The 18,893-nt window shown below is 42.0% G+C and overlaps 1 protein-coding gene across 1 annotated transcript in view; it reads left to right on the top strand.

Moving 5' to 3' along the window:
* Positions 1-1,529: 1,529 nt before the first annotated feature.
* The window catches only part of rsrc1 (arginine/serine-rich coiled-coil 1), a 124,631-nt gene continuing 107,267 nt past the window's right edge, over positions 1,530-18,893 (top strand). Inside the window, exons 1-3 of the mRNA XM_038692317.1 lie at positions 1,530-1,646; positions 2,227-2,430; positions 5,267-5,389. Coding sequence (XP_038548245.1) covers positions 2,243-2,430; positions 5,267-5,389 — 311 coding nt within the window. The 5' untranslated portion in view covers positions 1,530-1,646; positions 2,227-2,242. The remainder of the gene's footprint in view (positions 1,647-2,226; positions 2,431-5,266; positions 5,390-18,893) is intronic.

Raw genomic sequence — 18,893 nt, 5'->3', positions numbered from 1 at the left:
TATTATTATTATTTATGTTATTTCACACAAACGACAGTAACCTGTTAAAATGTGTAAAATAAGCCTGACATGAAAGTTTGGGGAGCCTGTGAGACAAACTTTAATGTTTCCTCGCTTTGCAACGTTGCTTTATGTTTCTAATCAGCAATTATGTATTTTAAAATTGTCATCATTAGTGAGACTATATCGCTTAATATTAATTCTCAGTGGACTTTTTAGGCCATTAGGATGTTAAATAGCAGCCAAACGTTTAATTATAATGCCTCTTGCTTTTGCGTTGCCAATGGGCTTACTAATTAACGTTTTCAACTCGCTTTTTTTCCCGCTGAAATGGTTGCCTGTATTTGCAAAAAAAATAAAAAATAAAATAAACAATGGTTCACTTGCGGTGAATGTAAGTGAATTCCGCGGAGAGAGAGCAATTAAGTGGGAAGAGGAGGCAACATATAGGCAGTCAAGAAACAGGATACAGCGGGATTTTGAAAACGTCGGGATGAATTTGATGCAAAATTAAGGGTGTTTATTGATAATCTATATAAAGCCCTATTTCCACACAGGGGCTCAAACAATTACCTTAATTAAATATTAACGATGTTTCAGCTTGAACCTTAGGCATTAATTACTATGATTTCTGCTGCATCTCAAAGCAGGATGAATTCATAATCATAGTGATAAGCAGCCTCTTGTATCTACTTGCAGTGAAAACCCCATTGACTTGATTCAGTCCGCCATTTTTCTACACCTTATTGATTCATTCACTCATTCACTCAGTGGTCGTTTCACCTTCAGTGGCGTTGTGTGTTTTTGAATTTCATGAGGTAATTAATTATTCCACTTTGTTGGAAAATTTGTTGTGCTGCTCTGTCTGCCCTTGCAGCTCTCAGTGTGTATGCTGGTGTAAAAACTTATTATCTGAGAAGATGACCTCATGCAAATTATCACTGACATAACTCACACATGCAAAATGCAATGTTTGGAGTGGCCTAGCCTGTGGGGGTATTGTCAGATCAAGGCGAAATATGAGCAACCCAGACTCAACCCAAATACATTCATTAATAAACGTTATAGTTTCAATCGACTGGAGACTGAAAAATGGCAGATATTTACATATACATAGGCAACACATAATGGTTAATAATAATAGCTGAATAATGTTGCTGCTCAATTAATTGACCTCAAACTTTTTTGGATTTAATAAAGAGTGTCAGTGCGCGTGATAAAAGTGGGCACAGCTGAATAAGCATCATCCATAATAACCTTTTTCTCCCTCAAATACCAATCATGCCATATAGGAAACAACCTGTAGGCTCATTGAATCTGCATGCAACCTCTAAATAAAATTAAGCTAGTTTATTAATGTGGTTGACAGTTTTAGACTAGGCTACACCTAAAGTGGCACGAAAAAAACAGTGCCGCATTATTTAGGGCTCATTTGAGGCCGACGATATCATTTAGGGCAAATCATGAAAAACTAATTGATAGCAGACAAAACAGTCCCCCTCAATCGAAGGCTCTGTGTTGGACTCTGCGGTCTGGAGGCGTTCGATGCTCTCCGGCTTGACGAGTAGAGTCTCCTGAGCAGTGCATGGCTGAGTTGTGGATGTTCACAACGATTTAAAGGCGAGGAGCGGGATTTTCATTTCAAGGTAACATTTGTTTGCTACTCTTTTGTCTTTCTTTTAACGTTTGCTGACTGCAACGTGACGCATGTTTACTGTTAAGCGTGTAGAAGGCTTGAGCCAAACCGAGAGCAGCAGCCAAACGTTGGTGGAGTTAGCAAGCACAGTTAGCCTGCTAGCAAGTCTGTCCGCAGAAACCAGATTTAATGTATTTTATGTATCTCTTTTATATTTACAGCATGCGCGATAACAGTGTTGTTACAGCTGTAACAGGTATCTTAATTACACAACTATTACCTTCTTCCATGTAGTTGGTAAGCTAAGCTACATGTGACATTAGTTAGCTAACGTTATACAGCTAACGTTAACGTTAGCTTAACATTAGGTCAGACCTCACCATTATAGCTACGGTACATCAATAAAACATTTTTTTTGTAATATAGCTGCACTGTTGGCTTTGTTAAATTGTCCAGTATGTTCATGTCGATACTCAAGTTTTGTATCACATCGTTGCTAAAGGTTGTCAGAGAGTTAGCTCATCAGTAAGTTACTCCTGTGTGTGTGTGTGTGTGTGTGTGTGTGTGTGTGTGTGTGTGTGTTGTGCCAGCTGACAGCCAGCCAGCATGGGTCGGCGCTCGTCTGACAGTGAAGATGACAGTCGGAGCAGGAGGAAGAAAAAAGCGCGTCGCCGGTCATCCTCTTCTTCCTCGTCTTCGTCTTCATCCTCCGGCAGCAGGGTGACCAGTAGCCGGGGTCGGAGGTCCAGTCGCCGGAGCCGCTCTCGCTCAAGGGACAGGGACAAAGACAGGAGGTGAGAGTGCATAACAAGGCTGAAGGTGTGAGTACTGAGTAGGTGACTGTCCTGCTGAAGTGTCTTTGAGCACGACAGACTGTGTCAGACTGTGTGTGCGCCAGAATAAGTTGCCCAGCAGCCCAGCTAATGGCTCATCTTCTCCGTGGTTGCAGAAGTGAATCAAAGGTTGAAAATATTGTCTGTACATATCTTGTCTTCCCATCTTGGCTTATTGTGTTACCATTTGCTTACTTTCTTTTCACAGCTCATTACAGCTGTATGGTCCCTGTGTTAAGAATATTGAGTTTAACATCTTCAGGAGTCTGATGTTATTTTATTGAAGAGACAATCCAGATGTAGTTGAGTTCTCACAATTCTACTGGCTGGTATACATTTAAAAAAAAATCGATTAACTTTACTGTCAATATTTGTCTGATAGTAGTAGTAGTATCCCAGTAAGTCGTGACAGTGAGCCAATGTGCACAATACCAGGGCCATGAAATTAAAACAGTTAAATGTTTTTAAGCCAACATTCGTTGTATTATTTACACCTATACTTTCTTGTGCTGTGACGTATCACAGTGGCTTATGTGGAAAAAGTCCTATTGTGGAATTTGCATTCATGTGACTGTTTGGGATGTATGTGAACATAATGGGTATTGTTTGTCCTTGTCTTCACAAACACATTGTGCGCTTTTTTTGAGTATTGAAACATTACAGCTGTTTTGCTTTGTCTGTAGATATTCAACAGATTATCAGTATAAGAGTATATGTGACAATTTGTGAACATACACTAAACAAGCCTAGAAAACTGTTATTTGTGAAACAGTTGAATTGTTGAATCTCAACCAATAAGCAGTTGAAATGTTACAAACACACCATAATCTGTCTGTAGGCGGACTATCCAAATAACGTGTAACCCCAAGAAATAACGGAAATACCCATATTTTTGAATTTGATATAAGTCTGTTTTACTCAACATACAGTAACTTAATTTAAAAACTTTAATAAAACAAATGTTGCATTTTGATTTTACTTTAGTTAGCTAGAAATTTCGGACACATGTAGCTGTTTTACATGGCTCATTTTGTGTCTAGTAAGTCTCTAAAAACAAAACAGAACCTAAAGCTTACAAGCTTATACCAGTTTTATAAGCTTCTCTTCATGTTTACACAATACCACACTTTGTTATTTAGCAGTTTCAGAGGAAGGGAGGGAGATTCAGTAATAATCTAACATATTTACAAGTGGGTAGTGGCTGGACCTGGCCTCGTCCATCCATCTATCCACAGCTGCCACTGGCTGTGTGTGGCTGTTCAGACAAGGCCAGTTGAAAGTAATTATTTATAAGTCTTGGTCAAGGTCCATTACTGCTGATTGGAAGTCATTGCCTGTCTGTATGGGGTTGGGCTGGGTGGGCAGTGTAAACCCTGGGACCACGGTCCCTCATCTATTAGCCATACATTTTGATCAATTAACCAAGGCTGTGTGTGTGTGTGTGTGTGAGAGAAAGTAGTAGTTCCTTAAATAGGCTCATATGAAAAATCATAAATGCAAACAGTGAAAAGAGACCTGACCGGTAGAGATGTGTGTGAGTGAACAAAAGACTTGAAATCCAACTTGTTAGCTGTTGTGTTCATGTGAAAGGCGTTAACCAGCACTACCCAGCCGCATGTGTTGGAGCCATTATGTTTTTATTACATTACATTTGCGCAGGAGAAAATGTGTGTGCTAGTAACGCCACCTTCCAAAAAAACCTCAGCTCACTACTGTGTGTTTCTTTTGCGTAATGTGTGAAGTGGTTGTATGAGGGCTGTGGAACTTATTTCATAAGGCCCCGCTCATGGGATCCAGCCTTTGGAATACTAATGGATCCTTCCTGCGCTACTCTAAGTGGTACAAATCTGGTTTGATAGTTCAGCCTCTGTGTTATTTGTATTGCTTTTCTTTTTCTTCTCTTCTCCTCTCTCGCAGAGCTCCCACAGGACCGTGTTTTTTTTTGTGTGTGTGTGCTAAAAAGATTTGGGTATTTTTGGCTTTGGTGAAACACAAGAAGAGATTTTAAATAATGAATATTGCTCAAACTGTTTGCGCAGTAGAGGAGGGGGGTTTCTGCATTTCCATTCACCCCCATAAATGCCTCCTGCTACATGATATCAATAGGAACGCGGTTTGAGTAGTGTTTAGAAAACAGACGCTACACACACTGCTGTAGCCACATTAAAGAGCAGCAGAGCACCAAAGGGCCCCTGTGGAGGAACTGTAGGGCAGCCTGCATTGCTCTGCTGCTCTGTGCCGCGGACGAGTGTGTTCACTAATGCAAAATAGCCGTCAGTGCTGCTGATAATAGGTGAGGTTGTCTGGGACATTCGGACATATTTGCTCTTGAAATGAACAGCAAAACAAATTAGGAATACAGCATTCACTTACGCAGGTGAGGATGAACGAATTGCAGATGATGGTGTCTGAGCTGCTGTGAACTGGTGAATAACACAGAGGGGTGCTTGTCATGCCGGGGTGGAGTGCAAAGGTGAAGGGAGGAGGGAGCTGATATGGGAAGTGTTTGTTTTATGGATATTAAACTAAAAGAAACTACAATGAAGCTGAAGAACCTTGGTGAAATTATAATTGCTGGTGATAAATGCCTATTCTCTGGGATTTCGGGAACCAAATTTTTTCATGAACCACACTGGGCATTTAGAACAAATGTACATGTTTCACTGTTGCTGATTTGCCAAAATCACAAAATGATTAATTGTATAAATAATAACCCTGCTGTCTGATTGATGTTTTGTTTTAATGATCCTGCCAGTAATAGAGCTGACTTTGTATGTTTTTGGCCCATGTGCTTCAGGAGGAGGAGACGTTCCAGCAGCAGTTCGTCCCACAGTTCATCTCGCAGGAGGAGGAGTCGCAGTGCGGAAAGAGACAAAGGGAGGAGCCATCGCTCACACAGGTCACGCAGCCGAGACAGGAGGTAACAATGCCGTCACGCGCAAATTTTTTTTAAAATCTGGGATTGTGTAACAACGCTTTTTTAAACAGTAAATGTTAAAACAAAAATGCAAAATCTTAAATTTAAACATGGCCATTCGAATTTTTCAACGCTTTGGTGGTTTTGGAAGTGGATATTTCATGCGTTGTATTGTTGACTAACCACAAAACTCGATTGATATTACTAACACAGTCTTGTTCAGATTAATCTTAACAAAATGCATTATTTTTTTTTTATTATTGCAACATAGTTTTTGCCTCAGGATTGTATTAGTATTAGCGCAAATAATATTAATAATAATATTTCTGAATAAATATTATTATTATATTTAACAATACTTTTCCACAATATGTTTTATTTACACTGATGACAAAGTATATAATGCATGAAAAGAAGGAGTGATTAGCGACAGCTACATCATTGTGACAAAATAAATACGACTTGAAGTGCTTTTTGGGTGTTTGTATTACAAATCAGTATGTGGAATGCCATTGCAGACTTTTCTTATTAAAAAAGCAATAAGACTTTTGGAAGTTTACTTCAGTGTAAACAAACACATCGTTTCGTATTTATGTCTCATGTCATCAGATGGAGCCACATGGAAACTTGCATCTTAGCTCTGGATTAGTATGTTGCGTGTGCATGTGCTTGTGTGTCAGTTTACTCTGACTATCCATCTTACTGTGTGAGTAATAATGAAACAGAGACCCGCGGAAACAGCAGGTCATAGCGGTCCAATCCTTCCCAAATCTCCTCTGGCAGCGGCTCTCCTTTCACTCATTAATGCAATTAAAACATCATTACCCATACATACTTTGTTGAATTATGATTATTATTGGTGTAGCTCGTTTTTTTTTTCTTTCTTTTTGCTAACTTATTCATACAAGATTAATGTGTACACACCTGCACCACACTTATCACATGCACACACACACACACACACACACACACACACACACACACACACACACACACAGCCATAGTGAGTCGTCTACCCCTTTCAGAAACATAAAGGCAAATTCTCTGTGTGTGGTGGTCCATGTCATTAGCATAGCTAATCTGGTGCTAATGAACCAGTAAACTGTGCTGTTTTTAAATCCCTCACACACACACACACACACACACACACACACACACACACACACACACACATTGTAAAAACATGCACAGACGCACAATTGAAGAAAAGGTTGTCATAATATATGCGTAGGCAAGGCCCTTTGTTTACTTGTATATGGCTGCGGGAGAGAGCAGAGATCATTTTAATCACAAATGGAAAAGTGTTTTAATATCTTCATTGCAGAGGTGTCAGGATGAACAGAAGATGCAACAGAGACGTTTGGACATAAGGGTGGTTGATGGTGCCGTTTAGAAGACACCACACTTCAACCCTCCGACCCAATGGTTCACAGAACATAGGCAACACATTTCAAATTACCGTGTCGCGCTGTGAGCGGAAACCATTTATGGAGCGAATTTGACCAAACAGCTTTCACACATTCTCTCCCGACTCTGCGGTACAGTGGCAGTCACTCACAGCGGCTCTGGTGATTAAAACATCAGTCGAAAATGGCATTACTGGTGTGGTGTGAGATGAAGGGTGGAGGGGATTTGGGAGATTTAGAACTACAGTCGATGACATCGGTGTTTACAAACGCTGTACTATGATTAGGAAGGTTGCGTTGTGTAATCGGCTTAGCGGTGAGCGAGGAGCAGGTGGGTTGGGCTGGTTGGTGGTGGGAGAGCGTGGCGGGGTGTTACGAGGTGGAGGCGGTGCTGGAGGTGGGGATGTGCAAAATGATGCCATTGATGATAAATTTATGCAGTTATGTGATGGCAGCTGCAATTTATTTGCATCCATTTGTTTGCAAAAACTTTGGCGGCCACATGTGGGTTCCTAATTTAGCATTCGAACAATCCAGTTGACATTTTGACGTGTCATCCAATGAATAGGGACTAGAGCTGATTAGTCGATCCATTGATTTGTCGATCGTCAACAACAAATAACCAACAACAGTTAATTTTGTTTCGGTAATTTTTCAGGCAGTTTCTCAAATGTGAGGAGTTGCTGTTTTTCTTTGTCTTGTTTGAGAGTGACTGAATCTCTTTGGATTTTAGAGGTCACTTTGGACTCTCACTTTCTGACATTGTATAGACCAAATGATAAATCTATTAATCAAACAAATAACTGGGAGATTAATAAAGATAATTGTTAGTTGATGCACTAAATGGGACTAATTAGGCAAATCTTATGAAAACCTTGCTTTTGGTGTTTTCTGCAGTTCTAGTAGCAACTGTAGTATTATAGTCCTGTTCTGTACAGCTCTGTTGTAGGATACTGCACAATCTGCGTCCACTGTGGTTGTGGAATGAAAGCAGGTTGGTGTGTTCTGTGTACAGGTGCCCTGACTGCCATTAGTCAGTGGTGTGTGTGCGTTGTCTGGATGAGGCTGGCTGAGAGGCTGGCTGATGGATCAGGGGGGGATTGAGTGGACAGTACCTCATGATTGATACGCAGATAGGATATGAGGTGCTGCCTGCCACCCCCACACCCCCAGCAACGCCAACCCGCCAACCCGGCACCACCTTCAGAATATGAAAGAGAGGAGAAAGAGGAGGCTGGGGTGCGCTGACTGGAGAGAAGAAAGGGAGAGGGGGGACTACGAGAAGTTAGAAGAGAATGGAAAAGTGTGGAGAGAAAAGGTGGAATGGAGCACAGGAGAGGGAGAGAGCGGAGAAGATCCTAAAGGAGGAAAATGAAGAGGAAAGACAGAAGCGAGCACTGATGGAGAGAACAGATAGGCTTGAGAGAGGGATATTATTCAGAAGAAATGAGAATCAGAATCAGAATATTGCAGGGGAGAAGATTAGGACCATAGTGGGGCCGTCGTGGGTTGAAGGGACGGAATATTATTACCTTCTTTTCAATCTCTCACGTATAAATAAAAAATAAAGAGATACGTGAAATAAAAATAATGCTCTATCTTGTGTTTACCATCTATTGTTGCTTACTCCCTCTCTTTCTCCCACCCCCCCCCGCACTCAATCAGAGAAGGGCTAAGTCCCCCAGAGGCAGTCAATCTTGCCCTGAAATGTAAAACAGACAAGAGGAGCAGATTACCTATTTGCCATTAATGTTTATTCTCTTTGATGTGAGCAAGCATATCAGGCTGCATGTGTGTGCGCGCGGGCCTGCCTGTGTGCGCACCAGCGAGCGAGCAGCATGTGTGAGGTTGATCGAGTGTATGCATGTATGTGCAGATTTGCGTGAATGCATGTTCGGGAAGAGGTGGGGGTGTCGTGGCATAGTCCACTGGGGGGAGAGCAGAGTGGAGCATGGCAGCAGCGTACAGTGATTTGATGTGTACCCAGTTCAACAAAGACGACACAGCCTCTCATCATAGTGGGATCACAGGCACATCTTTAGGTGAGCTCGGCGGAGTGGTGTAGTGCTGGGATTTTACGGGCGTTCACAGCAGGAGGTTAAATGTGTGTGGCTCAGTCAGTCATTCTGTCAGTCCCTCATTTATTTAACAGTTAGCTTTAGAGGCCCTGTTAGAAGACACGGAGGAATGGCTGGTGCGACAAATCCACCACTTGACCCATCAAAGAGAAGCTGAGCATTTCATTCGTTGGTGGTTGGTCACACGTAGGTGAGCACATACTGCAGGGCACAGACAGATGCTTATATTTTCCTCATTAATATTTCAGGGGTGTGTTGAGTGAGCAGCACAGAGTGCTAGCGTCAGGGTTTAGCCCTGCTAACACTGGAGCAGCTTCATCACTGGGCTGCTGTCATGAGTCTTAAGGAGAGTGAGACCTCTAATTATCTGTTTTTCCCCTGGAGGAGATATATAGCAAGCTAAACACACCACCCACCGTGCTAGGATGGTCGACCAGAGTCAGGATTATCTCCAGCCACACTGGAGCAACAGAAGCCGGGATGAGATCAGAACTGGTGCTTGGTTATAGCAAGGGGAAAGGACTGTCGGTGGGACATAGGTTGGGCCAAGACAGACAGTCAGGGACCGCATTTTGAAAGTTAAAAAATGTGGCTTTGGATGGCTCCTGTAAGTAAAGTAAATTTGTATCTATAAAGGATTTTGTGGTGTAAAAATCAATAGTTATTATTCATTGTTGAGACAAACATTTCTGGCTTTACAGAAGATGTCATTTCAGTGTTTGAATTTACGTGGAATATAGAAATTCAAATGATGTGTTACGAATAAGCCCCCCATTTTATGTAAAAGAAAGTCAGATTAGATCCCAGTTCTGGTCCCCTGCATTTAGGTTGACATGAAACATAGGATGTAATAATAATAATAATAATAATAATAATAACAATAACAGTAATATGATAATGACACACTGAGACACTAAAGGGACACTCAACCCCTTAGGGACATTCTGTTGTCCTGCTCCAGAGAGGTCAGAGGTCAGGGTTGACTAAAGAGCAGTGCCCAGAGCTAGCTACTTTCATTGCCTTGGTCTTCTGTTTATGAGACAGTCAACCACTAAGCCACCATGTCATGTCTCGCTGCCGCTAGAATTAGGTAATCGAGATGTTTTAGCTCCACAACATGAGCTCTGCTTTCTGCACTGGAGATCACAGAAGGACTCCGTGTGTGTGTGTGTGTGTGTGTGTGTGTGTGTGTGTGTGTGTGTGTGTGTGTGTGTGTGTGTGTGTGTGTGTGTGTGTGTGTGTGCAGGGCTTGAGCGATGGCCTGGTATTTATTTCGCACAGCAATTTTCCCCTGTATGAGATGAGGTGTCGTACATCTGCTAGATAGCTTTTCCTGCCTAGCACCGCCATGGAGCGCGCGCAAGGTCATCCATGCGGCTCGGGAACGGGGAGGGCTGAAGCGAGAAGCTGAAGGGAGGAGTGGGAAGGTAGGGGCGGTTGAGCGCAAGAAGACAGAGGTGGGAAAAACAGCGACTTTATTGCGGGTGAGCAGTGTGGCCTCCCAGCTTTCCGTTGCACCTGGGTCAGCAATTGGCAACTGTGTGTGTGTGTGTGTGTGATGATGATGTAGCAGGTGGTTTTGGGTGTCGCTGGCTTCATAAGGGAAACGGCCCTGAGTGTGTTTTGAGGACATGACAAGTGAAATCTGGTTTGCTTAGCAACCGCTGAGATCTTGCCATTATGAGAGAACCATAAGGCAGGAATGGTGCTGCTGATGGATAGGAAATAAGATGAAGAAGAATGCGAACAACCCCTAAATCCCTTTTCTTCTTTAAGTTGCAGTATCTCACTTAGTGTTCTCACAGTTTTATAGTGGTGTTACGTTGGTCTGGTGTACTATATTGGAATTTAAGAGCAGGCTCTTGGCTGTTTTTCATTCATCTGTCTGTTATCCCATAGACTCTAAACATCTTTTCTTCTCCCCCTTCCACAGGATGACATTTAGCCCTTTCTTCCTTCTTCCCCTATTACCGGACTTGCAAAGTGTTGATTTAAACTGAAAGATGACCTGGTTTAGTTCGGCTGCGTCTTCTCTATTCCATAAAAATCAACATGCTTCCAGTCGTGAGATCTGAACGCGTTTGTTGTTGTGTTGTGTGTCCCCCCCCCCCCCAATCTTACTCTCTTTCTCTGTGTTGTCTTTTTTATTTATCTGCTGTAAAGGCCAGTCAAGCACTGCTCAGCTTTGTTGTCAGAAACCTTTATTTACCAAAGGGAGGAATAAGTGACTGACACAGACAGCCTCTTTCATCCCCGCCTCGCCGCAAGCAGTGTTCCCCTCTACCGCCAGAGGAAAACCCCCCTTCTCACCCCTCACTTCTGCCAAGCCCAAAACCCCTCTACCCTACTCCACCGCACCCCTCCATCCTGCAGGCTCACAACACAGTAGTCTACTCCCCTGGGTAGCAACCTAGCTGTAGAGTCTGCACTGTGTAACACACAGAAAATTCACCTCGCAAAAAGAATCGCACCAGTCCTCTCACATGTAGTAGACAAATGAGGGAGTTAGTCCGGTGATCGCAAAGAAAGACTAGCTTAACATGAAGGAGTTGTCCTTTTCTTCTTTTTATCCATCTGTTAAACAAACTCTGAGTAATGACACATGAAGCCTGTTGTGTTATAGCCTTGGGAAGGTAGTAAACACTTTGTGAAGGAGGGGAAAGGAGTCAGTCGCCTAATCAGTGCGTCAGAAATGACACAAGCACACTAAACAGTTTTGTTTAAATCAGAAAGCAATTTCAAAAAATAACATTCACACTCAAAAGTTCAATTGTGTATTTCCTGTAACTCAAATGTTGTAATTCAGCCTAATTTGTTAATATAAGAAAAACATCATTACTAAACATGCATTTTGAATAATACATAAAGGTTTTTTCTGCAGGCGTTGGGAGCGTGTCAAGTCAGTCACCTGTGCATATTTTCCCTAGTTAGCCTACATGTTCATCCAGATGAAGTAAGGGCTAAATAAGTAAGTTGTTAAGGGCACATACTGTAGCCCTTTATCACTGTCAACATGCAGATAATCCTAATAATGTCTGAAGATAGGTAACATCTTTTCTTTTCTACTTATTTGTATCTTTATTTTTTCTTTTTCATGCTCTTGAGCATGGAGGTGGGAGGATAAAACCTGTTTTCTGTGGAAATAATATTTTTTAATTTACTTTTTTTCTTCTTCATAACATGTTTATCAGATGGCCACTTATAGTGATATACTGGTACATAAAAGAAATAGACACACTTATTTATAAGTTGCATTTAATATACTGACTCATCAAGAAGGGAAACACACCAAAAGTCAGAACAGATAATGAGATGTGTAGTAGTTAAACAGTGAAATAATCATTATTTGCTATTTTAATTAAACTTTTATTTATTTTTTTCCGAAATACTGCAATGAACAATTCTTATCCAGAGCTCAAGCAAATGTGAAGATGCACGATTCAGTTATCCACCCCTCCCCAAATCTAAAATAAATTCTTATTGCAGCATAAATTCTGCAAGTTTATATAGATTTTGTAATTAAACAAAACTTAACAAAAGCATACAGTTTTTTTAGCTTACTACTCTAATCACTGGGATCGCTGAGTAATTTTCCTTTTTGAAAGCCGTGTGAATGAAAGCAAATCTTTGTGATTAATTTAAGTATCACAGAGACCAGACTACTTTATGTTACTTTATGTCTGTATACCAAAGACAGAATGTGGCTGTTTGATGACTGAAACCCATTAAGTATGACACTCGTACTGTTATTTTTTTTAGTAGAGACACATTTGCACTGTTTTGCTAATAAAAGCTCTATAATGCCAAAGACTAATACCATGCAATCAGCCCTCATTGTGTTCACTTTATATGACAGTGAAAAGACTCATCCGTCTGGCCAGACCAAGAGAAAGACAGAGACAGAAACGCTTTTAGCTCTGGCATAGGGAAATGAACACCAAATGTATCTCTCTCTCTTTCCTCCCTGCCTTCTCTCTGTCTCTCTCTCTCTCTCTCTCCTATTTAAGCTTCTTGAAGTTCTTCCAAATTGGGTTTTAAATGCCAATTAGGAGGTTGAATGTAGTAAAATAAAAGCAAATGCAGGCAGGATGGCCTCACCTTCTGGCTGGTTAGGCTTCAGAGAGAGCCGAGCCGGACCTTTGGCTCCCAGCGAGGCTTTGAGAGAAATATCCTGCCTAATGAACACATTAATTAGAACCATAACTATTTATAAGATGATAATTAGTAACGAAGGGAGGTAAACTGGGCTTTTCCTGCAATTAATGGAGGATTAATTACAGGAGCTAATGAAGTGGATTTTTGAAACACGTGGAGGTGAAGTACAGAGATGTGCAGCTCGCTTTGTGATCACTGGAATAATTATTTTCGCCAGCGCCAAAGCGTTTGAGGCCCTGGTCTTCGCCGGCTCAGGCCGGCTAATAAGCATCATTGCATCGTTATATATGCACTTAAAAAGACTTGCCACTGAAATGACTATCTAATTATTTCTAATTGGCAGGCCCTGTGTGTTGTCATTGAGCTGTTTGGAGCCACAGCGGAGCCCTGGGTCTAATAACGTTTTGGGCGGAGAAGGAGGGGGAGAGAGTGTAAGAGACACAGGGATACATAGAGAGAGAGAGAGAAAAGAGGAGGGGACTCTACCAGTTGCCTGCAGCTCATAGCTGGACCTACACATTGCACCCCCCCACCCGTTCCACTTGCCCAGCAGGACGGCGGGTCCTAGAATGACGCCCGGTGCACTCGGAGGTCACCTTGCCAAGTAGCCGATTAGCAAAGTTTTATTTTATCTGCGCTTAATTTCCCCCCTTTTAATTAACAGCTTCTGCTCTTAATTTATGCACAGATAAACGCCACCGTCTGTCCACAGTTCTTCTTTTCACTCTTAAACATGCTACACACACTCACACACAGACAGAGAAGGGAGGGAGGTATGTTTATGTGCTGTGTGTGTGATTCAGTGGCCAGGTTTTGAGCCGGTCCATGGAGACCTGTGCTAAGAGAGCATGCATGGACAAACCTCAGTCAGGTGTATTTACCTTGTACTCCAGTTATGCTCCTGCGCAAAAACCATATGGACACCATCATTCTCAGGGACTCAGGAGGAAACGTGTGGATGCTTATATAGTTTGTCTTTACAATATGCTGGCACAGTCATATTCAGACTAATACTTTTACATTTATCAATGTAAATACGTGCATGTTAACAATGGATTTACGTTTTCATTATTGGAGGCATTGATCTCCATTTAGGCTGTGTCACATTCACATGTAAGACCATGTATGTTTGAGAGTGTATGTGAGTGTTTGAACGATGGCCTGGGATTATGTGTGCGAGTACCTCACTTAACTTGTCCTAAGCAGAGCCATGTGCGTAGTCCTGCCAAAAAAACACAGCCATTCCTCCTCCTCCTCCCGGACAACTTGATAGCAAATTGCCAGCTAATGGAACCACTGCCTGCACTTGTCAGTTCACTTTGGACAAGCAGAAACCACACACACACACACACACACACACACACACACACACACACACACACACACACACACACACACACACACAGCATGTGGTTTCACTCACACGTATAGTAATTTATTTGTGGAAAAAGAAGAGAAAAATGAGAGAGAATGGCAGACAAATGAAACAAGGATCATGTGCGCCTTGACTGAAACCTTGACAATCTTTTTGAAAGTAATGAAACACTTTCTCGGCATGCGCATGAGTTTTTCTATTTGAAATTTGTCTTCCTTTTTTGTTCTGTCTATCCATTTGGGTTTTGGCAGAGTCGAGGACATGAGGAAGTGGAGATGGATCGCCCAAAGGATACGTGGCCAACTGTCGTATGATTGGCTGAACAAAGAGCAGAGCACTTCTGTGACTGGTTGAACAGAGAATCCGACGTTGTGATTTTGGCTTGAAATCAAAGCAGGAAAAAATGTAATTATTTTAAATACAGTCAACAGTTTTGTTGCAGTGGAAGTTTGCCAGCTTTCTCTGTAAACTCTGCGGGATATTGAGCAGCAAAAAAAGTTGGATAACAAAGCATCCACCCTGTCTCTCACGTGCTACTGCAGATGTGTAATGAGTGACATTTATGCCATCACTGTAACATGCGGCATCGTTTGGATCCTGCTTTCAGGTCACTCTTGTGACTCCTTCACCTGAATATTAGTGACTCTTGATCCTACGAAAGATTAAATGGGTTTAAATTCCATTAGATATAAAATATAAAGATAAGAAATATATATTTAAAAAAAAAAGATATATATTGATCTTGGCGGTATTATAGATAGCTATGTGCAGTCATCCCTCACATCTAAATTTTTTTCAAAGAATGGTGGCCAGAAAAAGTCGACGTGCTTATGGGTTGGCGTTGCAGTGCTATTATGCTTCATAAAAACCAACAACCGTGATTGGTAAAAGAAGGTCAAATCTGCCTTCTTTACAGGCTATTTATAATTCTGTGCGTTGGACATGTACACTACGAGAAGCAACAGATGTTGTGGAGGGAAGAGCCTTTTTTTTTGTCAGAGGGTGGAGTGTTTTCTCTTTCTATTCATTTCTTGATCTCTCTTTTTCTGTGTTCGTCTCTCTCTCCCTCTCTCCTTCTCCTTGTTCAATCTTGACAGCAGTTCATAAAAAAATGATTTTTAGAATTCTTTATGAGACAAGCTCTGTCAGAAGACAACTTTATTTTATTCCACTAAAGAGGGGAAACTAATAGTGCTATGTTTTTTTTTACAGGGCACTATTCCAGTTGTGTCTTGGGTGTTTAATTAAGTGTAGTTTCCCTTTAGTAGTGGAATGTGTGTCTGCTTTTTGTCGGCCCGTTCCTCTGTGCCTTTTACAGTCCACCCACATGGTTTGTTTCAGCGTTTATGATTTTTCTTATACCGGAGTTGTGAGGTTCCTAAATCACTTAAGCACACGGGGCCGAGCAGTCCACATTTAAACAATAAAAGGCTGTTATGCTAAGGGCCCTCAGATCTCCTACCACTTCATAAATACATGCGTATAAAAGGCAGAAAAATACATCTTCCTGACCAGAGAGAGAGGGAGAGCGAGCGTCTGAGAGCACACCTGCTAATTGGAGCCAGCTTGATGTGAAGTACTGGTGTCTGCTTTTTCCTCTCCAGAAGTCCCAAATGTTTTTTTTTCTCTTTCATTTTACCCCTTTTTCGTTACCATGGTTGTTCTTGACTCCCCAACTTTTATAACCCTTTCTCTTTATCTTATCTCTACTTCTCCCTTCATAGCCTCCTGCTGTCCTTCACCTATTGTCTCTCCTTGTGTAGTCTGCACTCCCTCTCCTCTTCCTCTTCCTCCTCCTCCCTCTCCCTCTCCCCTTCCCCCTTCTCCTTGTCTGTCCTTCAACTTTTTTCTCCCTCCCTGCTTCCCACCCTCTTACAGATGGAGGCAGTGACAACCAAAACAACTCTCTCCTAACTCGGCGTAACTAATTGTTCCGGGCCGTGATGGATAGAAGGAGGGGAAAAAGTGGGTTTCAATTGCGTGAGTGGCTGTGAGCGAGTTGGCAAGTTAGCACCTAGTCTAAGTGTGACCCCCACTTGACCTTGTGTCTGGGCTGAGTGGCTGAGCCAGGGCCCCCCTCGGCTCCAGCTGCTAATGGGTGTCATGTCGAGCTGTGGCTGCACAGAGGTCAGAGGTCGCGGGTGCACACCAGACGGCCAAGTTTAGGATTGCGATGAGGAGGCTGAGTGACACCGGGCATATGCGCCAATGAAGACGGCGGGTCATCAACACGTGTGTGCAGCGATGTACACACTCAGTCATGCACACGTACGGTATGCATGCACACACATGAAAACCACATCTTGCTGTAGAAAGTCATCTTTTCCCTCATCGGTGGCTGGCTGTTGTAGGTTCCTATAGATCTGAGGGGTCTTTGAAGGCCTTTGAACTCAGCTAAATGACTTGACCTTGTGGCTTGTGGCTGTACCCGTGTGTGTTTGTGTGTGTGTGTGTGTGTGTGTGTGTGTGTGTGTGTGTGTGTGTGTGTGTGTGTGTGTGTGTGTGTGTGTTTGGGTGGGTGATGGGAGGGGGGTAGTGAGTGGGTGGCCTGCATGGGGTCTTATTTCTGCTGCACAGCATAGCAGGGCATTGCAGACGTTTGTGTTGACGGCTGCTAAATTAAAAGCAAACTGAAGATTATGACGAATCTAAACATTGCTTTTATGAAGCAGAGGGGGACGAAGAAAAAACATTTTTGTGAATCTTTCATGCTCTGTCTTTGCTGTGTTAATTGTGCTCACAATCAGCTACTTTGCAGTGTGTTATTTAGTGTGCATGCGTGTATGTATATTTATGTTTCTATGTGGGTGTGCATGGTGAATGGCTGCGTGCGTGCGTGCGTGCGTGCGTGCGTGCGCTGTGAACCGAGGGAACAGATAATGTGGCTGCTTGGAAGGAGGAAGCAGCTTGGGAAATGATTTCAACAGTTCTCATAATTAGAGGAATATCATAAATTAAACTTGTGTCTGCCGTTGCGTTTGAAGAGCACTCAAAAGTAATAAATTCTGGATGGTTAACATATTTGCATTCCATTCAGCAGGCAGCGTCAGGCAGGAACAGCTGTTTTCCACGTCTTTTGGCAGCAGGAAATGCACATTGCTCACTCAAGGTGCTTTTAGACACATTGAAATGGCATAAAAAAGAAAAGTGACTTTTAACTTGAACATGAAGCTGCTGCTGTGTGCTCTGTCACTGGAAATAACTCGGCGGGGAACAGCGCATTAATGAAGTTCTTCAAATATGGATCTTCTCACTTTCAATAGGCCCGTTTCTTTTTCAATCTGTCTATTGCTTGCAAAACTCAACTGGCAAGCTATTTGGTGTGTGTGTGTGTGTGTGTGTGTGTGTGTGTGTGTGTGTGTGTGTGTGTGTGCCTGGAGGGGAACTCACATCTAAGGTTTTACTGGATAGGTCTGTTATGACCTGCCAGTAAAATACATTGTTGATACAAAGTATAAATACCAAAGATGTGAAACAAATGTTATGGTTTCAGATGCCACCTTAGTAGTTACAAAAACACTTTTATCTACAAGAAGTTGATCAGAAAACTGCAATGACTTTGCTTTGTAGGACATTTTAGGTCAGATAGCACCACCTATACTTTTTTAACAAATTGCATATCACACCATCTCTGTCTTGTCAATCCAACTTTACACAATTAATATTGTTTATAGGCATATCATGGTTTTAATGGTTGTGATTTTAGTTGCAATTAATCGTTGTCCTGCACCACCTCTGGACTAGCCTCTGTTCCCTCTGGCTTTTGTTCCCCAATTATTTTGTACTTTTTCATAAACAATTTCTCTCTCCAATCTTTCTGAAAAGTTGAAACACGATACTGCGATTCTCTGTCCGTATTTTAAGCTTAATGGGTGTGCTGGTGGTGCTTGCTTGTTGAACCTACCTCGCCGTTTTTTCAAAGATTAAATAATGATAGGGATAGTTCACCTACTGCTTTGACTCTCAAAAGTTGTAGTTGTTATCAGAATCATTTTGTTACATCTTTGTTTACATGAAAAAGTACTTAGATTTTACTTGATGATAGCACAGCAGTAGATTTAGCGCACAGGTACACGTAGACATTTAGCTTAAAATAGAATATTGATGGGTAACTTCAGTCACGTTTCAGATTTTCAGATGGATACATGAAAAAAGACAAATACGCTGAGGAGTGGAGGGTAGTGGCACAGAGGCTGGCCTGTAGGCTAGGTCGGAAGTGGAGCAAGTGGATGACTTCAGCTCTTATTGACAAATTTCCAGTAGCTTCTTTAGATGAACGTAATTAAATAATGGTAGAATGCAAAAAATGTAAACAATTCCAATTCAAAGTCCTGCTTGTGTATACGACAATTAACCAGGAAACTGAGAAGGTAATTTTCAAAAATAATAATACAGCTGTGTATTTTTAGGTCCCATGATAACTCTTCTCTTGCTTTTAGTGTATTGTTAGTAAGACAGACTCTGGTCAGACAGGGGTCACTGTCGCCAGTTTC

This window comes from Micropterus salmoides, unplaced genomic scaffold, assembly GCF_014851395.1.
Source record: "Micropterus salmoides isolate LMB-PRFRI ecotype aquatic unplaced genomic scaffold, ASM1485139v1 Ms_hic_scaffold_3, whole genome shotgun sequence".
NCBI classification, from domain to species: domain Eukaryota; kingdom Metazoa; phylum Chordata; class Actinopteri; order Centrarchiformes; family Centrarchidae; genus Micropterus; species Micropterus salmoides.
The sequence above is the reverse complement of the archived record's forward strand: the minus strand, read 5'-3'. Positions and strand labels throughout refer to the sequence as shown.